General features: G+C 44.1%; 1 protein-coding gene across 4 annotated transcripts in view; it reads right to left on the bottom strand.

The window, feature by feature from the left end:
* The window catches only part of LOC113816883 (probable 3',5'-cyclic phosphodiesterase pde-5), a gene marked incomplete at its 5' end in the record, with an annotated part of 71,529 nt that overhangs the window by 41,356 nt on the left and 15,173 nt on the right, over positions 1–15,000 (bottom strand). For 2 of the 4 annotated variants that reach the window (XM_070131137.1, XM_070131136.1), the window contains 2 exon segments: positions 1,145–1,339; positions 12,343–12,569. In XM_070131137.1, the coding sequence (XP_069987238.1) occupies positions 1,145–1,339; positions 12,343–12,569 (422 nt within the window). 4 annotated transcript variants of the gene reach the window in all.

Genomic DNA, 15,000 nt, shown 5'->3' with positions numbered 1-15,000 from the left:
GAGGGAGAGGAGGAAGAAGAAGGAGAGGAAGAGGAAGAAGAAGAAGAAAAAGAAGAAAAGGAAGAGAAAGAAGAAGAGAAAGAGAATGAGGAGGAAGAACAAAAGGAAGAGAAAGAAGAAGAGGAAGAGGATGAGGAGGAAGAAGAAAAGGAAGAGAAAGAAGAGTAAGAGGAGGAGGAGGAAGAAGAAAAGGAAGAGAAAGAAGAAGAGGAAGAGGAGGAGGAGGAAAAAGAAGGAAAGGAAGAGAAAGAAGAAAAAGAAGAAGAGGAGGAGGAAGAAGAAGAAAAGGAAGAGAAAGAAGAAAAGAAAGAGGAGGAGGAGAAAGAGGAAGAAAATGAAGAGAAAGAAGAAGAGGAAGAGGAGGAAGAAGAAGAAAAGGAAGAGGAGAAAGAAAAAGGAGAAGAAGCAAAGGAAGAAACACAAGCAAAAGTGGAAAAAAGAAGAAAAATGAGTGAAGAAGGAAGAAGAGAGAGAAGAATAAGCAAGCGGAAGAGCAGAAACAGACATAAGAAAGGAAATAGAAGAAAAGAAAACAAAATAATCCACCAATCTACACCATCGCCCCCCCCTCTTTCTCCATCCTCTGCCCCCCTTTCTTCCCAACCCCCACCATCCCCCCAAGTCTCAACCCACTGTCGCTCTCATCCCCTTCCCCTCTCTCCACCCAGTCCCATAGCCTTCCCCCCTTCCCTCCTCACTACACACTTCCCTCTCTCTCCTCCTTCCGACTCCCTTCCTTCTAACTCTCTTTCCTCCTCCCTTCCATCCTTCTCTTCTCCTCCCCACTCCCTTCCCCTTCCCTCTAATCCTTCTTCTTCCCCTCTTTCCCCCTCTCCTTCCCTCCCCATTCCCCCCTCCTCCTTTCACCTTCTTTTCTCCCCCTTTCCTTTCCACCCCCTCCGTTCTCTTCCCTCCCTCCCACCCTTCCCCGTCCTTTCCCTCCCTCCCACCACCCTCCGTCCTTCCCTCCCACTTCCTAACCCTCCTCTATTTCCTCCCTCCCACTCCCCTTACCCCTCCTTTTCCCCCTCCTTTCCCCCACACCCTCTTAACCCTCCCTCCCTCCCACCCTTTAACTCCTCCTTCCCTCCCACCCCCTTTAACCCCTCCCCCCCAACCCTTTATACCCAACCCCCACCCCTACCTGATCTCCTTCGAGGCCTGCGGCGGGTTGTCCTCGTCGAACTCGCTGCCCATGTCGAAGATCCTGGCGTAGAGCTGCCGGTTCTTGGCGTCGACGAGGAAGAGCGAGGCGCGGTCGGCGTAGACCAGCTTCTGCGCGAAGTTCATGACCTTCATGATGAGCGTGTCCATGCTCACCATGTCCTGGAAGATCGACCTGGGGGCAGACGGGAGGCGGTGAGGCGAGCGGGGGTGGGTGGGGGTGGGGTGGGGAGTGAGAGACGAAAGAAAGGGAGGGAGGTGGTGGTGGGGGGGAGGGGGGAATGAGATGAGGAAGGAGGGAGGTGGAGGTAAAATGTGGGAGGGAGGGGGTGAGATGGAAGGGGAAGAGGGAGGGGGATGGAGGCAAAATGAGGGAGGGAGGGGGTTAGATGAAAGGGAGAGAGAGAGTGAAGTGTGGTAAAATGGGGAATGAAGCGAGGAGGGAGGGAGGGAGGTGAGGTAAAAATGAGGGAGGGAAGGAATAAGATGAAAGGGGAAGAGGGAGGGGAATGAGGGAGGGAGGTAGGTGAGGTAAAATGAGGGAGGGAGGGGGATGAGAGATGAAAGGGTAAGAGGGAGGGAGGTGAGGAGAATGCGACAAAGGGAAGAGAAGAGGTGAGGGGAATGACATAAAAGGCGAAGAGGGAGGGAGCTGGCGAGGGGAATGAGATATAAAAGAGAGAGAGGGAGGAGAGAGGCCGTGAGGTGGTGAGGAGAATGAGCCGAAGGGAGAGATGAAGGGAGGTAAGAAGAATGACACTGAAGGCGAAAGAAGGCGAAGCGGGGAATGATGAGTGGAATGATGTTGAGAGGGAGAATGAGGGACGCAGTGAGGAGAAGGAGACGAAAGGGAGGGAGGGAGGGAGGGAGGGAAGTGGTTAATAAAATGATACTGAAAGAGGAGAGAGACGACTCAAGGGGCAAAAAGTAATGGGAGGAATATATCAAAAGAGAGAGAGAGAGAAGTGGGGAGGAGTGAGAGTGAGGGGGAGAGGTGAGGGAGTACGGATGAGGAAGCGAGGCGGATGTCCGGGAAAATGAGGGCGAGGCAAAGAGAGAAAGGGATATGAATATATATAGACATACATACATAGGACACACACACACACACACACACACACATATATATATATAATCATATACACATCCTTATATAATATGCATAAACATGAGTACATAAAAAAAGGCTATTTTTTCCTGAATTTCTCCACCGAGTAATGATTCGAAAAGGAAATCATAATTAAAATTCCTCATTATTCCACTCGGCAGGCTTTGCCAGGACAGCAGAAATAATTGACAGTAATCTCTCTGCGACAGAAAAAAAATAACCAAAAGGAGGGGGGAGGTAAACGGAATAAAAAGAAAGAAAGAAAAAAAAAAAAAAACAGCAGAAGAAGAGGGTGGAAAAGACGGTAATTACAAATATAATTGAGAGAAGAATATTCCTTGGCTTTGTTATTTTCGGAGACGTATTCGTATCATTAAAAAGGAATAATAATGATAATGTTAAGAGCAATTGCCTCTCGAGTCGTCCTTTGAACGGTTACGCAACATATCGACAGAAATTATAGAACACCAAAAATATTTTCTCCTACGCAAAGTATCTCTCTCCTCCCCACCATCATCATCACCATTATCATCATCACCATCATCATCATCACATCACCATCATCATCATCACATCATCACCATTATCATCATCCCCATCAACACGATCATCATCATCACCATCACCATCATCACCACCACATCATCATCATCATCATCATCACCATCATCATCACATCATCATCATCACCATCACCATCCCATCCCTCCCTCCCCCGATTTTGAGTTGACATTTACGTGAAGTTTTAGCCCCGTAGTGAACTTCCTTACCCGGGGGAGGGGGGGGAGGGGGAGGGGCACCTTGGACATGAGATCATAACAAGAAATAGTCAGACGAGATAGATATAGATAGATAGATAGAGATAGATATACACGCGTATCTATCTATCTGTTTGGTTGATTTGGATCCATCTATCTACCTGGTGGATATATGTAGAGTGAGATATATATTTATAAATGTGTAATGATTTATTGTAAGTGAATATCAAGTGGATTAGACCGATTATGATGAAAGTTCTTCGTCTCAACATCATATGAATAAAACACTACGTTGTAAGTTCATTCTCTCTCTTAACCCTTGGCTATAAAGATTATCTGTCGTTACTCTCTAAGGAGATCTACCAACTATCATATAATCAAACTGTATATTTTAATCTACGATTTCCCGAAAAAAAGAAGAAAAAGAAAAGAAAAGAAAAGAAAAGAAAAGAAAAAAAAAATTTCGAGAAGACTTCCGATCACAGTTACCCGCTACCCCCTCCCCCCCTCACCCACCTCATACCCAGACCGAACTCCCCAACACCCCCAACACCCCCACCTCCTACCCAACACCCCCCACCTCGACCCCGGACGACGACAAAACTCGAGCCATTTCGCCAGTCCTCCCTCCGCCCCCCTCCCAAATCCCCTCCCCCGCCCGCCCCGCCCTACCTGCCTTCGCCTGCCCTGCCCCCGCCCTCCCCTCGCCTGGCCACCGCGGACCTTCTCATCCTCCGAGGGACACCTAATGGCGAAGGTATTTTGGCCGTTCCTTTCACGCCCGCATGAGACCCGCCGCAGTTTAGGGAAGATCAAAGGACACTCGAACATCCGCTTCCTGGTTGACTCTATCGGTGACGTCATCGTAGAAGGGGGGTAGAGAGATCGCCGTCGATGTCGGTCGAGGGGGTCGGGAGGGAGGAGGGGGGGGGGGGGGGGGGGGTGCGGGGGGAGGGGGAGGGAGGGCGGGTGGGGGGGGTGTCGATGGCGCTGATCACGTTATGCTCGTAACAATAGGGATGGTGATGATGATGATGGTGAGATGATGATAGTGATGATGATGATGGTGGTGGTGGTGATGATGATGATGATAATGATGGCAATGGTGATGATGATTATGATGATGATGGTAATGATGATGGTGGTGATGATGATGGTAATGATGATGGTGGTGATGATGATGATGATGATGGTAATGATGATGGTGATGATGATAATGATGATGATGGTAATGATGATGGTGGTGATGATGATAATGATGATGATGGTAATGATGATGGTGGTGATGATGATGATGATGATGGTAATGATGATGGTGATGATGATGATAATGATGGTGATGGTAAAAATATTGCTAATGATAATGATAATAATGATAATAAAGATAACACTAATAAAAATATTAACAACAACAACAAAACAGCAATAATAATAATGATAATAATGATCTTAACAATAACAATAATGAAAAACTGTCCTCTGCAGAATTTTGTCCGAATGACGATAAGGCTCATATTCCCCTACGCGAGAATCCACGAACACACTGACGACACGACTGGCACTCACTAAACACGAATGGATCAGCAGATTAGCTAATCTCCAGATGGAAAGCGGAGTGAATGCTGACGAGGATGCCATTACATTCCACTTCCGCCGATCAGCTGACAGCCGCAGCCCCCTGACGAAAACTTATGAACCTTGAGCGATGTTTTAAGCTGAGAAATCGTAAAGGGAGCTTTTCAAGTGAGGAAATACAGGTCGATAACACCGGGAACTTAAGTTTTTAACGCGATTTTTAAAAATTTATTATCATCATCCTTATTATTATTGTTTTAGTTGAGAAATTGTTTGGGGAGCTTTTCAAGTGAGGAAACACGAGTCGATAACACCGGGAATTTAAGTTTTTAACGCGATTTTGTTTTATTTATTATCATCATCCTTATTATTATTTTTTAGTTGAGAAATCGTTAAGGGAGCTTTTCAGGTGAGGAAACACGAGTCGATAACACCGGGAATTTGTTTTTAACGCGATTTTTTTATCATCGCCATCATCTTTATTATTATTATTTAGTTGAGAAATTGTTAGGAGAGCTTTTCAATTGAAAATGTACGTCGATAACACCGGGAATTTAAGTTATTAACGCGAATTTTTATTTATTTATTATCATCATCCTTATTATTATTGTTTTAGTTGAGAAATCGTTTGGGGAGCTTTTCAGGTGAGGAAATACAGGTCGATAACACCGGGAATCTAAGTTTTTAACGCGATTTTTTTTCTTTATTATCATCATTATTATTTATTATCATCATCCTTATTATTATTGTTTTAGTTGAGAAATTGTTAGGAGAGCTTTTCAAGTGAGGATATACAAGTCGAATCTAATTTTTTAACGGGATTTTTTTATTATCACCATCATCTTTATTATTATCGTCTTAATTGAGAAATTGTTAGGAGAGCTTTTCAAGTGAATATGTACGTCGATAACACCGGGAATCTAAGTTTTTTAACGCGATTATTCTTTTTATTATCACCATCATCTTTATTATTGTCGTTTTAGTTGAGAAATTGTTAGGAGAGCTTTTCAAGTGAAGATGTACAAGTCGATAGCACCGGAAATCTAGATTTTTAACGCGATACTTTTTTATCCTCATCACCATCATCCTTATTATCCTCGCCATCATCCTTCTTATTATCATCATTATTATCATTTATCTCCAGAGGCAGCTGAAGATATTCGACGCTCTCTCGGAAGACTTACTCGACCAAAGATCCTTCATACGTCCTGGTAGTGAATGGTAGTGAATACACAGCACCCGGAACTCAGACATCCATTCATCCACAACCTTGCGATCCAATCAAGTTTACAATGATCACAGAAAAAAATAAATAAATAAAAAAAACAGTCAAGTTTACAATGATCACAGAAAAAAATAAATAAATAAAAAAAACAGTCAAGTTTACAATGATCACAGAAAAAAATAAATAAATAAAAAAAAACAGTCAAGTTTACAATGATCACAGAAAAAAATAAATAAATAAAAAAAACAGTCAAGTTTACAATGATCACAGAAAAAATAAATAAATGAATAAAACAGTCAAGTTTACAATGATCACAGAAAAAAAAAATAAAAAAAACAATCAAGTTTACAATGATCACAGGAAAAAAAATATATAAAAAAGAACCAATCAAGTTTACAATGATCACAGAAAAAAATATAAAAAAGAACCAATCAAGTTTACAATGATCACAGAAAAAAAATAAAAAAAGAACCAGTCAAGTTTACAATGATCACAGAAAAAAAAAAATAAAAAAGAACCAATCAAGTTTACAATGATCACAGAAAAAAATAATAAAAAAGAACCAATCAAGTTTACAATGATCACAGAAAAAAAATAAAAAAGAACCAGTCAAGTTTACAATGATCACAGAAAAAAATAAAAAAGAACCAATCAAGTTTACAATGATCACAGAAAAAAAATAAAAAAGAACCAGTCAAGTTTACAATGATCACAGAAAAAAATAAAAAAGAACCAATCAAGTTTACAATGATCACAGAAAAAAATAAAAAAGAACCAATCAAGTTTACAATGATCACAGAAAAAAAATAAAAAAGAACCAATCAAGTTTACAATGATCACAGAAAAAAATATTAAAAAGAACCAATCAAGTTTACAATGATCACAGGAAAAAAATAAAAAAGAACCAATCAAGTTTGCAATGATCACAGAAAAAAATAAAAAAGAACCAATCAAGTTTACAATGATCACAGAAAAAAAATAAAAAAGAACCAATCAAGTTTACAATGATCACAGAAAAAAATATTAAAAAGAACCAATCAAGTTTACAATGATCACAGGAGGAAAAAATAAAAAGAACCAGTCAAGTTTACAATGATCACAGAAAAAATATTAAAAAAGAACCAATCAACCGTTTACAATGATCACAGGAAAAAAATAAAAAAGAACCAATCAAGTTTACAATGATCACAGAAAAAAATATTAAAAAGAACCAATCAAGTTTACAATGATCACAGGAAAAAAATAAAAAAGAACCAATCAAGTTTACAATGATCACAGAAAAAAATATTAAAAAGAACCAATCAAGTTTACAATGATCACAGGAAAAAAATAAAAAAGAACCAGTCAAGTTTACAATGATCACAGAAAAAAATAAAAAAGAACCAATCAAGTTTACAATGATCACAGAAAAAAAATAAAAAAGAACCAATCAAGTTTACAATGATCACAGAAAAAAATATTAAAAAGAACCAATCAAGTTTACAATGATCACAGGAAAAAAATAAAAAAGAACCAATCAAGTTTGCAATGATCACAGAAAAAAATATAAAAAAGAACCAATCAAGTTTACAATGATCACAGAAAAAAATATAAAAAAGAACCAATCAAGTTTACAATGATCACAGAAAAAAATATAAAAAAGAACCAATCAAGTTTACAATGATCACAGAAAAAAATATAAAAAAGAACCAATCAAGTTTACAATGATCACAGAAAAAAATATAAAAAAGAACCAATCAAGTTTACAATGATCACAGAAAAAAATAAATAAAAAAGAACCAATCAAGTTTACAATGATCACAGAAAAAATATATAAAAAAGAACCAATCAAGTTTACAATGATCACAGAAAAAAAAATAAATAAAAAAACCAATCAAGTTTACAATGATCACAGAAAAAAAAAATAAATAAAAAAACCAATCAAGTTTACAATGATCACAGAAAAAAAAATAAATAAAAAAACCAATCAAGTTTACAATGATCACAGAAAAAATATATAAAAAAGAACCAATCAAGTTTACAATGATCACAGAAAAAAATATAAAAAAGAACCAATCAAGTTCGCAATGATCACAGAAAAAAATATATAAATAAAATAAAAAATGAAATGTTTAAAACTATCTTCAAACTACACTTTTCGTAAATCCTAACGTGTTGAATCAACTTAAAAAACCCTCAGAAATCGGATGAAACTTCCCTAACTTCAGCGGGTATGTGTGCGTGTGTGTACGTGAGAGATATGGGAGGTGGGGGGGGGGGATCGGATGAAACTTCCCTAACTTCAGCGGCTGTGTGTGCGTGTGTGTACGTGAGAGAGCATGGGAGATGGGGGGGAATTTGATGAAACTTCCTAACTTCAGCGGGTGTGTGTGCGTGTGTACGTGAGAGATATGGGAGGTGGGGGGGGGGGGAATCGGATGAAACTTCCCTAACTTCAGCGGGTATGTGTGCGTGTGTGTACGTGAAAGATAAGGGAGGAGGGGGGTGGGAATCGGATGAAACTTCCTACTTCAGCGGTTATATGTGTGTATGTGTATATGGGAGGTGGGGGTGGGAATCGGATGAAACTTCCCTAACTTCAGCGGGTGTGTGCGTGTGTACGTGAGAGATATGGGAGGTGGGGGAAATCGGATGAAACTTCCCTAGTTTAAGCGGGTGTGTGTGCGTGTGTGTAGGTGAGAGATATGGGAGGGGGGGGGGGGGATCGGATGAAACTTCCCTAACTTCAGCGGCTGTGTGTGCGTGTGTGTACGTGAAAGATATGGAAGATGGGGGGGGATCGATGAAACTTCCCTAACTTCAGCGGGTGTGTGCGTGTGTGTACGTGAGAGATATGGGAGATGGGTGGGGGGGGGGAAATCGGATGAAACTTCCCTAACTTCAGCGGTTATATGTGTGTGTATGTACGTATATGGGATGAAACTTCCCTAACTTCAGCGGGTATGTGTGCGTGTGTGTACGTGAGAGGTGATATGGGAGGTGGGGGATAGGATGAAACTTCCCCTAACTTCAGCGGGTGTGTGTGCGTGTGTGTACGTGAGGAGATATGGGAGATGTGGTGGGGGGGGGGAAATCGGATGAAACTTCCCTAACTTCAGCGGTTATATGTGTGTGTATGTACGTATATGGGATGAAACTTCCCCCTAACTTCAGCGGGTATGTGTGCGTGTGTGTACGTGAGAGATATGGGAGGTGGGGGGAATCGATGAAACTTCCTAACTTCAGCGGGTGTGTGGCGTGTGTGTACGTGAGAGATATGGGAGATGGGGGATCGGATGAAACTTCCCCCTAACTTCAGCGGGTATGTGTGCGTGTGTGTACGTGAGAGATATGGGAGGTGGGGGGGGGGTCGGATGAAACTTCCCTAACTTCAGCGGGTGTGTGTGCGTGTGTGTACGTGAGAGATATGGGAGATGGGTGGGGGGGAAATCGGATGAAACTCTCAATCAGCGGTTATATGTGTGTGTATGTACGTATATGGGATGAAACTTCCCTAACTTCAGCGGGTATGTGTGCGTGTGTGTACGTGAGAGATATGGGAGGTGGGGGGGGGATAGGATGAAACTTCCTAACTTCAGCGGGTGTGTGTGCGTGTGTGTACGTGAGAGATATGGGAGATGTGGTGGGGGGGGAAATCGGATGAAACTTCCCTAACTTCAGCGGTTATATGTGTGTATGTACGTATATGGGATGAAACTTCCTAACTTCAGCGGGTATGTGCGTGTGTGTACGTGAGAGATATGGAGGTGGGGGGGGGGAATCGGATGAAACTTCCCCCTAATTTCAGCGGGTGTGTGCGTGTGTGTACGTGAGAGATATGGAGGTGGGGGGGGAATCGATGAAACTTTCCTTAACTTCAGCGGGTGTGCGTGAGAGATATGGGAGGTGGGGGAATCGGATGAAACTTCCCCCTAACTTCAGCGGGTGGCGTGCGTGTGTGTACGTGAGAGATATGGAAGGTGGGGGGGGAATCGGATGAAACTTCCCCCCTAACTTCAGCGGGTGTGTACGTGAGAGATATGATGGGGGGGGGGGGGGGGGGGGGAATCGAATAAACCTCCTCAACTTCAGCGGGTGTGTGTGTGCGTGTGTGTACGTGAGAGATATGGGAGATGGGGGGGAATCGGATGAAACTTCCTAAATCTAGCGGGTGTGTGTGCGTGTTACGTGAGAGATATGGGAGGTGGGGGGGGGGGATCGGATGAAACTTCCCTAACTCCAGCGGCTGTGTGTGCGTGTGTGTACGTGAAAGATATGGAAGATGGGGGGGGGATCGGATGAAACTTCCCTAACTTCAGCGGGTGTGTGTGCGTGTGTGTACGTGAGAGATATGGGAGATGGGGGGGGGAATCGGATGAAACTATCTAACTTCAGCGGGTGTGTGTGCGTGTGTGTACGTGAGAGATATGGGAAGTGGGGGGGGGGGAGGGTATACACGCTACACAAGCACAGAGAGCACAATGGAACACTCGGCCCCTGCTTCCGAGAAGACCTCCCGAGCGCAGTGTGTCCGTAGATGGATCCGTTTGAAATCAAGGCTTTTAACATCCTTGCCTCCCCCCTCCTCCACCCCCCCCTCCCCTGCCCCTCCTCTGCCTCGTCCTTTCACGCCCATTCCACCCCCTATCCCTCTCCCTCTCTCCATTTCATCCGCTACCCCCCCCCCCTCCCTCCGTGTCTCCCACTTCCATCGCTCTAAGTGCACGTAAGAATAAAGAGACCAAAGCTTTGATGAAGAGGGTAGTAATTTATTCGCAGATTGTTTTAAAATCTCGTTTCGTTTCCCGTTAAAATCACTGCCATTATATCCGTGTATCTAAAGGAAAAAAAAAAAAAATAATAAAGCCATGTCACATTAGATCACCCGACCACCAAAGTGACACTGTTCCCCATGGCAACCAGTGTTAACAATTTAATATAATTTTCTCTCTCCTCCTCTTCTTCCTTCCTCTCTCCCATTCCTTCTTTTTCCTTTTCCTCCTCCTTTCCCGGCCAAATTGCCATAGGAAACCCAATTATCTGTTTAACGGTGAATCCTCCGACATGTTGAAGTGAGAGTTTTGTGCCTTTCTTGCACTCAGAAGCGTCGGCAGAAAGAGTTCTGATTGGTCCGTTTGAACAGTGCGACTTCGGTGATTGGTTTACGGGTTCCTTACGTCACGGCGTGAATCGTCTCCATGATTGGTTAGTTTGAACTGTGAGACTTTGGTGATTGGTTTACGGGTTCCTTACGTCACGCCGCGAATCACTTCCGTGATTGGAGCATTTTTTATTTGGACATCTTTTATAACTGGCTTCTATTCCGTTACGTCATTATGCATTTGTGATCGGAAGGCATCTCGTTACGTCATAACTCCTCGTCCCTGTGATTGGCCATTAAAAGCAAGATCTGTGCGCTCATTGGTTCCTTGTAATGACCTCAATCTTACAGGAAACTTCTATAATCAGTCTGCCTCATTACGTTTTCGTTACGCTGCTATGTTAATCATGTTGATAAGTTGATTCAACTAATTACCTCATCAACTTAGCTCATTAGTGGTGTGCGCTATGTATTTCATTTTCCATCGAAACAATTTAATGCACTGAGGACGTTCAATTAAAAAATAATTTTGACGATAGAAATCCTTAGATAATGAGAAAATCAAATAAAGATGATTCACACGGACACATACACACATGTAAATATATATATATGGGTGTGTAAATAAATAAATAGATAAACAAACACACACACACACACACACACACACACACACACACACACACACACACACACACACATGTATATATATATATATATATATATACGATGTTAACAAAGGCCTAATTAGGGCTATTATCAAATTCCATTAAGTAAGAAAATGTAAAATTATCATTAGACCCAAGCAATAGAAGAAATAAAGAAATAATTACAAAAGGTCCCCACACACTCAAAAATCAAAAAGAGGGAAAAAATAGAAAAAAAGACAAATCCACATAGAAGCAACCTCTCTGCCAATACAAAACCACTTGAAAAAGTAATCAAATAAGTAACGAGAACTCAACAGCCTCTCAAATCTCAAAACTAAGAAGAAACTTTTAAAAAATCAGACTAAATAAAATACTTCTCTCATTCTCCACTACTGTTTTCTCCAAAATAAAAAGACAACAAAGGCAAACAATAAATAGAGAATACTGAATACAAAAAACAGTTCCCCCGAAAATAGTAAACGGAAAAAAAACATAAAAGAAAACGGACGCACCAAACAAAACGATCGCTTCACATAACTCATTTGATATCTTCCTTAGCTGGATCAAAATCGAAATAAAAAATCAAACCTAATATATAAAAAAAACCTCTCACGCTCCCTATCACCATCCCCACAAAGTAAAAGAACAACAACACCAAAAAAATAAATAGACAAAATAAAAAAGCAATCAAATATAGAGGTCCCCCCTCCAAAAAAAGAAAACAGGAAAACCATCAAAGAAAACGGACGCTCCGAAGAAGACGACCGCTCCCTCCAACTCACTTGACGACAGACAGAATGAAGTCGTTGAGCTTCCTCTGCTTGACCATGCTGTGGTAGAGCTCGGCGTAGTGCAGGGCAATCCCTCCCCACACCAGGTACGAGTTCACGATCTCCTCGTCCTCCTCGTGGAAGCTCTCGCCGCTCTCCCGCCGGTACATCTCCAGCACCGCCGCCAGATGGCCGTCGCTCTGCACCACCACCATGCCCAGCGCGTGGTGGAGGCCCTGCTGTTGTTCCGGGCGGTGGCGGTGAGGGAGAGGAAAAAGGAGAGACATGATTAATAATTGAGGGAGAGAGGGAGGGAGAGGGAGAGAGAGAGGGAGGGAGGGAGGGAGGGAGGGAGGGAGGAGGGAGGGAGAGGAGGGAGGGAGGGAAGAGGGAGGGAGGAGGGAAGGAGGGAGGGAGAGAGGAAGAGAGGGAGAGGGAGAAGGAGAGGGAGAGGGAGAGGGAGAGGGAGAGGGAGAGAGAGAGAGAGAGAGAGAGAGAGAGAGAGAGAGAGAGAGAGAGAGAGAGAGAGAGAGAGAGAGAGAGAGAGAGAGAGAGAGAGAAAAAGAGAGAGAGAGAGAGAGAGAGAGAGAGAGAGAGAGAGAGAGAGAGAGAGAAAGAAAAAAAGAAAGAAAGAAAGAAAGAAAGAAAGAAAGAGAGAGAGAGATAACTTGTAATTAAGCGAGACATAAATTGATAGAGAGAGAAATGATTAGTAAGAAAGAGATAATTAGTGAGAGAGATGGAATACCTTGTTGCGTTTCTAGAAAGTGGCTTAGAGAGATCCAGAGAAATATTGAAAGGCCGTATGAAATTTAGGGGGAAACAGAAATATTAAGAAAAAGATAGAGACAGAGATCTAACGAAATAAAAGTAAGAACACATGAAATTGCAGATGAAAAAAAACATGTTATTGGAAAAAAAAATTGTGAGAATATTAGAAAAAAAATGAAAGGCCAAAGGCAAGAACATCTGGAGGTGACAAGAGGCATGAAAGAAGTAAAAATAAAGGGGGAGGGGGGGAGAGGAGGAGGAGGAGGGGGAGGAGAAGGAGGAGGAGGAGGAGGAGGAGGGGAGGAGGGAGGAGGAGGAGGGGGAGGAGGAGGAGGAGGAGGGGGAGGAGGAGGAGGAGGAGGAGGAGGAGAAGAAGAAGAAGGGGGAGAAGAGGAGGGAGCAGAGAAGGGGAGGAAGAGGAGGAAGGAAGAAGAGGAGGAGGAAGAGGAGGAGGAGAGGAGGAAGAGGAGGAGGAGGAGGAGGAGGGGGAGGGAGGAGGAGGAGGAGGAGGAGGAGGGGGAGGGAGGAGGAGGGGGAGGAGGGGGAGGAGGAGGGAGGAGGAGGGAGAGGAGGAGGAAGGAGGAGGAGAAGAAGAAGAAGGGGGAGAAGAGGGAGGGAGAGAAGGGGGAGGAAGAGGAGGAAGAAGAAGAGGAGGAGGAAGAGGAGGAGGGAGGAGGGAGGAAGTAAGGAAGAGAAGGAGGAGGAGGAGAAGAAGAAGAAGGAAGGGGGAGAAGAAGGAGGGAGAGGGAAGGGGAGAAGAGGAGGAAGAAGAAAGGAGGAGGAGGAGGAGGAGGGAGGAGGGGAGGAGGAGTGAGGAGGAGGGAGGGGAGGAGGGAGGGAGGAGGACGGGGAGGAGGAGGAGGAGGAGGGGGAGTAGGAGGAGGAGGGAGGGGGAGGAGGAGGAGGAGGAGGAGGAGGGAGAAGAAGAAGAAGGGGGAGAAGAGGAGGGAGGAGAAGGGGGAGGAAGAGGGAGGAAGAAGAAGAGGAGGAGGAAGAGGAGGAGGAGGAGGAGGAGGAAGAGGAGGAGGAAGAGGAGGAGGAGGAGGAGGAGGAGTAGCAGGAGGAGGGAGTAGCAGGAGGAGGAGGAGGAGGGAGGAGGGGAGGAGGAGGAGGAGTAGCAGGAGGAGGGAGGGAGGGAGGAGAGGAGGAGGAGGGAGAGGAGGAGGGGAGGAGGAGGGAGGAGGAGGAGGAGGAGGAGGAGAAGGAGGAGGAGGAGGAGTAGCAGGAGGAGGAGGGAGTAGGAGGGGGAGGAGGAGGGAGGAGGAGGAGGAGGGGAGGAGGAGGAGAAAGGGGGAGGGGGAGAGGAGGAGGGGGAGGAGGGGGGGAGGAGGAAGAGTAAGCATAAGAAAAGAAGAAAAAAGATTAAGAATGAGAATAAGAATAAGAAGGAGGAGGAGGAAGATAAAACAAAGGGGAGGGGTGAGACGGAGGAGGAGAAGGAGGGAGGAGGAGGAGGAGGGAGGGAGGAGGGAGGGAGGAGGAGAGAGGAGGGGAGGAGAGGAGTGAGGGGGGAGAATGAGGAGGAGGAGGTGAGGAGGGGAGGAGAAGAAGAAAAAGGAGGAGGAGGGGGAGAATGAGGATGAGGAGGAGGAGGAGGGGGAGGAGGAGGAGGAGAAGAAGAAAAAGGAGGAGGAGGGGGAGAATGAGGAGGAGGAGGAGGAGGAGAAGGAGAAGGAAGAAAGAGGAATAAGGGGGAAATAGAGTATAGGGAAACCCCCCCTCCCTTCCCCTTCCCCTCCCCCTCCCCCCTTCCCAACAACAAGGAGCGTCCACACGACGCAGATGGGAAAAAAAGCTTCAGTTGCCAATTACCCATTATACCTCGCAAAAAAATTAAGACACCCGAAGGCACAGAGATAAAAATGAAACTAAAATGGAACATTACATTTGCTGTTACTT

The sequence above is a fragment of the Penaeus vannamei genome, chromosome 16 (assembly GCF_042767895.1).
Source record: "Penaeus vannamei isolate JL-2024 chromosome 16, ASM4276789v1, whole genome shotgun sequence".
Classification (NCBI taxonomy): Eukaryota; Metazoa; Arthropoda; class Malacostraca; order Decapoda; family Penaeidae; genus Penaeus; species Penaeus vannamei.
Note: the sequence above shows the minus strand (reverse complement) of the source record. Positions and strands in the feature narration are given on the sequence as shown.